Raw genomic sequence first — 8,497 nt, 5'->3', positions numbered from 1 at the left:
AAGGTATGTGGAAAATACTTTCTTATTACTTTCACTTATAGTATTTACATACTTCAAGTTTCTTTTATAGAAGAACTTGTTAGTTTGCTTGACTAACTAACCGCTGAAAAATACAAACAAACTAGAATCTTAACTGTTGTAACAAATAAATTGTTATAACAAAATGTAACAAATGAATTGTTGTAACTAATAAACAGAATGTAATTGTTTTATTGTGATACTTTTCTTTTTAGTTGAAGGTTGTTTTAGCTCCATCAACTTCAAGAACTAGCTATGGGAAGGGAGATCACGGTTCGTGGCTCAAGGTGCAGATCCTCGGGACATCCTCCCTACCGTGCAATCTCAACTGAGCATGAAACATTCAATGATTTCTCTCTATTCCTTTTTTCTAGGGTTCTCTCTGTAACTTTTTTGCTATAGGGTTTGTGTAAAGGCTGGATTTACTCTCCTTCACTGTGTTCCTAGAGTTTTCTTTCTGTCTCTCTCCTCTAGAGATTCTGTGTCGTTGTCTATATTTTTTTAGGGGTTTTCTCCACTTTGTAGCCTCCTTTTGCTGAAGAAACAATCAGTTTTATGGCCAAAAAGTTTTCCCCATTTACCAAAAATATTTACTCGCAAGTTTCTCTTCCATTTGAAAATATGTCATACATGGCTTACACCATAAGAGGAAATGAAAATTTTGGCAACCAAAACCTAATGCAAAAAGTTACTTTTTTTTTTTTTTTTTTCTCAACTAGCTTAATTACTTTAACTTAACCACACATAAAAGTTAATAAAATATGTAAAAACATTCTTAAAAAAAGTGGGTGACCAACAAATTAGAAAATTAGGAACTGTACTTGGAGCATTGGATCACTCGAGCGACTGAAAAATATGATTAATAAGCACCTCAGAATCCAAAAATATTTGCAAGACAGATTTATCATCGAAAACATGATACATGAAGAAGAGGAAGTATTAATTATTATTGAAGTTGGAAAGATGATATTATAATTAGGAAAGAACCGGCGTAACGAGGACTTTGCCGGAAGAGTCGACCACTAACTTAACACGATCAAACGATAATGGAAGTTCTTGGGTACAAGAATAGCCTGGTGGAATGACCTCAATCTTAACTTCCTCACCCATTTCTTCCTTTATCTTCTTCGTTGCTTCTTCGACTGTCAAACCCACCAATGAAGGTGCTACCTTCAGTTCTTTAGGTCTAATTGGTTGAACTGAATCCCAATTAAATATTCCTGCCACATACACATAAAAAGGTTTTAATTTTAGATTCAGTTTTTATCTGATTCATAAATTTTAAAAAAATTTTACTCTTTCAATTCCATATATAGATTTCTAGATTTATACTTTTAGTTAACCTCAAATTTTCACTAATTACTCACTTTCGTCTTTTAAATTAATTAATACTAAAGTAAAAGTGAGTAATTAGTGAACAATCGAGGTTAAGAGTGTAAGTCTCAAAACTTAAGAACCAAATTAATACAAAACGTAAATTTCAAGGGTAAAATTGTAAACATTTTGAAATCTAGGGATTAAATTGAAACCATACTCAAAACCTAATAATTAAAATTATAATATTTTGAAGCGTGGGGACAAATAAAAACTAGACTAAAAATCTAGGAACGAAAAATGTATCGTTCTTTAGTTTTCAAGCTTGAACTTTGAAACATTATTAAAAAAATAGAAGAAAAAAACTGTTGCAAATATAGACATTAGACTCAAAATATTAGCAGATATAACCTAATATAAAAAATTACAAATATGGTCAAATTTAAATAGTCTATCAATGATAGACTATAAGTAATAAATCATATCACCGGTAAAAGTCTATTAACGAAAAGACTATCGCTAATAGGCTTATCTATATTTGCAATTTTTTTTAAATGATGTTACATACATGGTTATTATTTATAAAAATACTACCAATTGCAATTACCAAAAAAAAAAAGTTAAAGAAAAGTTGAAAATGAAAATAGGTGTTAATAACCTTAATTTTGAAAAAAAAGAAAAAAAAAACTAAATACTTATGGAACGAAACCGAATGTTAAAGAAAAAAAAATTATATAAAATGAAAATCAATATTAATTGGCAAGAAAATAAATGAAAATCAATATTAATAAGAAAGAAAATAACATTTTAGGAGTTTGAACATAAAGCCTCAAAAGTTTAAGCTAAAGAATAAAGATAAATTTAATATTATATCATCTAACGAATAATCAGGAGAGTAAAAAAAAAAGTAAAAATGACTTACTAAGAATGGTTGGTGATGCTGATTTACCAAACTTCTCCTCTTGAGGAGCTTTGGTGTTTTCTGTCATCTTCGGCGATTTTGAAACTATTTCCAAAACTAGAAACAACCAATAAGCAAATTTGTCAATGATTCAGCTATGTATATATAAGGCTGTTTTTAAATGTACAAAAATAAATCAAAATAGATATAAAATATAGAAAAATTTTAGAATAATCAACGATAGACACTGATATTGATAGAAGTCTCGACTTCTATCATTAATAGTACTAAAATTTTACTACATTTTGTAAATATTTTCAACAATTTTATCATTTGAAATAATTTCTTTATATATTATTAAAAAGTTATGGGAGAATCAGTTTTGGCCAATACATATTTAAAACAAGTTATATTTTTTTGCTAGTTAATTGATCTATAATTAAACTTTTTAATTTATGGTTCGAATTATTAATAAAAAAAATGAATAAGTGAAATGTACATATTAATTTTGTATGTGTAAAAATCTATAAAAAAAAAGGTTGTTTATTTAAAAAAAAATAGAAATTAAATAAAACTTTTTTTGTTCTAATAATAAAAAGATTTATATGAAACGGAATTTTTATTAAAAAAAAACGAGGAACCAATTTAAAATCCCTTGAAGTTAAAATTTCTAATATTTTTCTCCCATTTAAGGAAGGGAAACAAAAAAAAAAAAGGTGATATATGATTTTAGTTTTTAACCATTTCTCTTTCTTAAAAAAAAAAAAAAAAGAAAAAAAAAACTTTCAATGGCGAAGTAATATATTGCTAAAGATTATTAACCTTTAGTGACGCACGATAACCTGTAGCAAAACCTTTTAGTAACATTGATTTAGACTTTTCCATTAATAATTGTTGTTTGTGATATGTTTTTGAACGTGATTCTATAAATTAGATTTAGCGAAAAGTTTTGCTTGTGTTATTAAAATTTTTTCACTAAAAGTGAATTTGATTAGATCACTCAAGTGATTGAGAATATTAATAAGCACCTCAAAACATTATAATATTTGTCATCGAAAACGTCATAAAATACATTATTTGAGCAATGGTTGGATATATGGAAGAAGTATTAATTATTATTGAAGTTAAAAGATGATATTATAATTAGGTTTCAAAATTTACACATTTAATTAATCTTGATTTATCATTAACATCAAATAGTGAAAGTGAGTATTTAGTAAAAAAGTCGAGCTTCAAAAAGTACAAATCTCAAAACTGAAGAACCAAATTGATACAAAATTCTAATCTTAAAGATAACATTATAAATATTTTGAAATTTAGTACTAAATTGAAAATATATTCAAAATTTAAGGACTAAAATTATAAAATTTTGAAGTTTAAGAACCAAATGAAAACTATACTCAAAATCTAGGGATCAAAAACATTTTTTTTTTTCTCTTTCTTTATTAAGTATCAAGCTTGAACTCCGAAACATTATTAAAAAGTACGGGGAAAAAGTTAGAAAATGAAATAGGGGTTAATTAACCTTAATTTTAAAAAAAATTAATATTTATCAAATGAAACTTAGCGTTAAAAAGATAGATTAACTAATTTAAAATCCCTTCAAGTTAATTTTTTTCTAACTTTTTTTCTGTTCATACAAGTGTCCTTGAGTCATGTGTATAGTAGTTTAAATTCAAAATTCCAATTTGCTAATATATTAAATTATTCGTTCAAACGTCTAAGTCATCTCTATTTATTCTAATGTCAGTAAATTTCATATTATATCATCTAACACTTCCACTCACTTGTGGGTTTAAAATAAATATATGATCAACAAGTAAAAATTAATATTAATTGAGGAGAAAATTATAACGTTACAGGAGTTTGAACATAGGACCTCTTAGACCAGATATCATATTAAATTAAATCATCAATTAATTCAAAAATTTAAAATGACAAGTAGTAAGTCATAAAAAAAAAAAAAAAAAAAAAGAAGATAGAAATGACTTACTAGAAATGGTTGGTGTCTCTTGAGGGACTTTGTCTTTTTCTATCACCCATTTTGAAAGGATCTCCAAAACTAAAAACAACCCATAATCAAATATAAAGCAAAGGTGTCAATAATTCGGTTATATATAAAGTTACAGAGAATCTATTGGAATAAATGGTACGTGACCATTTGTTAAAGATTGTATACTTTCAATTTCGATCATTAAGAGATGCATCTTTTCAATAAATAACCAAATTAAATAAAGGATATAACTATTCGAATGATCATGAATTAGTCTATAAATATGACATTTCTTCAAATTGATTTTTCATGTTTTTCATAAACATTTTCTTCCTTAAAATTTTTTTTTGTTGAAGTTCAGTATATTAATAAAGTATAGTTTGTTGATCTTATTGTTATGGTGCTACTTCGATAGAAAATGTAATCCGTTTTATCTTCAAGCATTTTTAATCTCTAAATTTAAATACTAAAAGTGAGTAAAGTTTTCTTACACAACTTAAATTCTTTTATTGTAAACGAATTATGGTTCTATGTAATCTGATTCATCTAACCGAATCACTATTCATTTGAACCCAAAACCCAAAACAAAGCAATTGATCAGGTCATCACATATATATATATAGCCATTGCACTAACTGTATAAAAACTTTGGAAAAGTTCGACAATTTAGTGAGAAATTCTTAGTTTTGGCCTATACATATTTAAAATAAATTAAATTTCTAGTTAATTGAACTATAATTAAACTTTTTAATTTTTGGTTCTAATTATTAATAAAAAGATTTATAATAAACTTTCTAAAATGTACATATTTATTTTGCACATGTAAAAGTTTATAAAAAAAAATTTATCTATTTAAAAAACAAATAGAAATAAACATTTTTTTTGTTCTAATAATAAAAAGATTTATAAGAAACCCAACGTTTAAAAAAATGGGTGTTTTCAAATATAGAAAAATGAACTAAAATATTTACAAATATAACAAAATTTATTGTCTATTTGTGACAAATCACAATAGACCGTGATAGACTATGTGTCTATTTGTGTCCGGATAAACACAAATAATAGTTTATTGTGATCTATCATAGATACATGATATATTTTGTTATTATTTATAAATGTACCACAAATTTATCATTTAAAATATTTTCCTTAACAAATACGAGGAACCAATTTAAAATCCCTTTCAAGTTAAAATTTTCTAACAAATCTTTTTTTCATTCAAGTGTCCATGAGTCTTGAGTGTACTAGTTTAAATTCAAAACTCCATATTTGATATATCATATTAAATTATTAGTTCGACATTACCACAAACATAACAAAAATTTCTAAGATCAAATTTAACATTTAAGTATTTACCTATCTTTTTTTTTAAAGATATATATATATATATATATATATATTTAAAGAATACTATATTCTAAAACGAAATGGTTATTGGAAAGGAAATAACATTACAAGGGTTTTAACACAAGATGACTTTCTAGCTAATCTGTTGTGATACAACGTTAAATCATACATTGATTCAAAAGCATGAGGACCTAAAGAAAGCGGCAAGAATTAAGGAAAATCCAAAACAAAATAAAAATAAAAAATGACTTACTAGAAAGGGTTGGTGTTGCTGATTCACCAAGCTGCTGCTCTTGAGGGGCTTTGTTCTTTTGGTCATGTTCAACCATTTTGAAAGGATTATCAAAACTAAGAACAACCAATAAACCAAATATGAAGCAAAAGTGTGAATAATTAAGCTATATATATATAGAAGGCAAAGTTATGGGAGAATCACTATTCATTTGAACCCAAAATCCAAAACAAAGCGTTTGATCAAAGCAATTGCTTAGGTCATCCCAATATAAGTATATATATATAAAACAAAGCGTTTGATCAAAGCAATTGATTAGCTCATCTCAATAATGTATATACATAAAATATACACACAAATACTTTGGAAATTGAGTTCAACTATTTTGAGAGTTGGTCAATACATATTTAAAATAAGTTAAATTGCTAGTTAGTTGATTAATTTTTATAATAATAAAAAGATTTACAAGAAACTTTATAAAGTATACATATTTATTTTGTATATATATAATTTTTTTTCTTTATTTAAAAACATATAGAAATAAACCTTTTTTTTTTGTTAGTTAAAGTAAATAATAGTTTAGAATTTTAACATTTTCTATATTTTTTATTATTTATATTTCCTTATAATAATTGAAATATATACTAAAGTTTCTTTAAATAAGTTCAAAATTATTTTTTTAGTATGAATTTTGAATCTCCTAACAAAACTAGATAGGTCAATACATCATATCCCCTTTCAAAATATTTCATTTATATGTAGTTGATGAAAAACATATCGTAATTGTAGGCAAGTTTAGAAATTACCAAACCCTAGCATTTTTAATATAACTAATGGAATATAAAGACATGAACTTCTCAGTTACTGTTTAATTATGTTCATTTTGACCCTACTGTTCAATTATACTCATTTTGACCCTGACTTTCAATAAGTGAGATAAGCAAATTCATTTATTCTAAAAAATAATTAATAGACACTTTTGCTCGGCCATTATGAAGATTTGGAATTATGATTCCAGAGATTCTTCTTAGTTAAAAGTGCCTACCACCTTGTTGTCTCTTTGGATGGTTATAAAGAGATTTCCTCCTCCTCTAATGACCAACTTCTTCGAGTGTGGAAGAAGCTTTGGAAAGTGAAATGTCCTTCCTAGAGCGAAACACTATATTTGGTGAATCTTTCAAGATGTCATCCCGACCAAAGTTAATATTATTAAAAAATGAATTACTACTAACTCAATTGTATTTGTTTTGCAGGAAACACTTAGAGACTTCCTCTCCTGTCTTCTGAACTTGTAAGCTCTCTAGAAGCATTTGGCTTTATTATCTTTCTAATCTCGAACCTGTTTACTGATTTTAAGGAAGATTAACCATTGACAACTTTCTAGGAATGGATTGTTGATAAGCTGAGGGATTTTGATAGAGTCAAGGCTATTACCATCATGTGGATCATTTAGAGCTATTGAAACACTATCAACATTAGTATGGCTGATGCATCTTTGAAGAAACTCCACAAAAGGTTAAAACTTTATATTGATGAGGGGACTAATTTGCCCTCTGTTCCTTTATAGGTCGATCAGGTGGAGCGACAAACTAGTCATGCTTCGTTGTCCCCTCAGGGCGAACAAGTGAAGAATGAATCCTCTTGGAATGCTATGAAGTTATATAGCGCTGCTGGGTGGGTGGTCTGTAACTCCTTTGGAGCTATTATTTGTGTCGGGTTTTGGTAGATCTCATAGAAGTGGTTGATCAAGTTGTTAGTGAAGAAATTGAATTCCTTAGTGGAAGTGTGTGAACGCAGTGGCAGTGTTTAATCATTTTCGAAAAACTTAAAACTAGAGAAATTAAATAGAACATAGAATAAATAGATCTAACTTAAGCATGCTTTTAAGAGAAGGAGAAGAGATTAGGAGAAACTTACCCTTGAAAACTATCTTCTTAGTTTTTCCTTTCCGCGTCATGGAACAACACAATTTAGGTCTCCCTCACACTCAACATAGTGTAAGTTCTTTCCATGAACACAATCGATGACAAATAGAGACAACACCAAAAGGACTTCCTTTCTATTCTCAGGACAAGGAGCACAATTGTGGGATCTTTTGTGTTTTTAGGAAAGAGAAAAGAATTATGCAGAGAGTTTTTTTAGAAAAACTTAAGAGAGAGTTGTTGAGAGCTTTGTGTATTCTCTTTTATAACTCTTACCGAATAATACATTGAAGAACAACAAATACCAAAATTGTATTTGAGAGGGATAACTTCCCCTCACTAAATATATATAATTAATTAATCTTATTAATTATTTATAAAATTGAATAATTAATTAATTTTATTAATTAATTATGAACTTAATTAAATATCACATATTTAATTAAACATGCATTTAAGTCATATTCAAATGCATAACTATCTCATAACTTATAGTTTTAATATGAATCTCATTCATAATTTTAGCATATAGTTTTTATATGAATCCTATTCATATATAAATAGTATTTGGATCTTATTCAAACATATTACTCTCATATATTATATAGTATTAATTATAAATCATATTTAAATTAATTATATATTATAATATATCAATATACATTATATTAATTTGAATTGAATCTTATTCAAATATTTATCTCTCTTATATATAGTATTAATTATAAATCATATTTATAATTAACTATATATTATAATATATTAATATA

At 26.4% G+C, this 8,497-nt stretch overlaps 1 protein-coding gene across 1 annotated transcript; it reads right to left on the bottom strand.

Annotated features, from left to right (window-relative positions):
* Positions 1-873: 873 nt before the first annotated feature.
* Positions 874-5,931, bottom strand: LOC120074766. The gene is made up of 4 exons (XM_039028008.1): positions 5,827-5,931; positions 4,227-4,295; positions 2,255-2,350; positions 874-1,238 (listed from the first exon to the last, which is right to left on the bottom strand). The coding sequence occupies exons 1-4, from the start codon at positions 5,900-5,902 to the stop codon at positions 994-996; spliced, it is 486 nt and encodes a 161-aa protein (XP_038883936.1). The 5' UTR covers positions 5,903-5,931; the 3' UTR covers positions 874-993.
* Between the last annotated feature and the right edge of the window lie 2,566 nt (positions 5,932-8,497).

The sequence above is a fragment of the Benincasa hispida genome, chromosome 3 (genome assembly GCF_009727055.1).
Source record: "Benincasa hispida cultivar B227 chromosome 3, ASM972705v1, whole genome shotgun sequence".
NCBI classification, from domain to species: domain Eukaryota; kingdom Viridiplantae; phylum Streptophyta; class Magnoliopsida; order Cucurbitales; family Cucurbitaceae; genus Benincasa; species Benincasa hispida.
The sequence above is the reverse complement of the archived record's forward strand: the minus strand, read 5'-3'. Positions and strand labels throughout refer to the sequence as shown.

Coding starts and splice junctions, on each gene's coding strand:
- LOC120074766 (XM_039028008.1), bottom strand. CDS start 5,902: ATGGTTGAACATGACCAAAAGAACAAAGCCCCTCAAGAGCAGCAGCTT. Junction 2,351..4,226: donor AGAGACACCAACCATTTCTA/GTAAGTCATTTC, acceptor GGTTGTTTCTAG/TTTTGGAAATAGTTTCAAAA. Junction 1,239..2,254: donor AGCATCACCAACCATTCTTA/GTAAGTCATTTT, acceptor TGTATGTGGCAG/GAATATTTAATTGGGATTCA.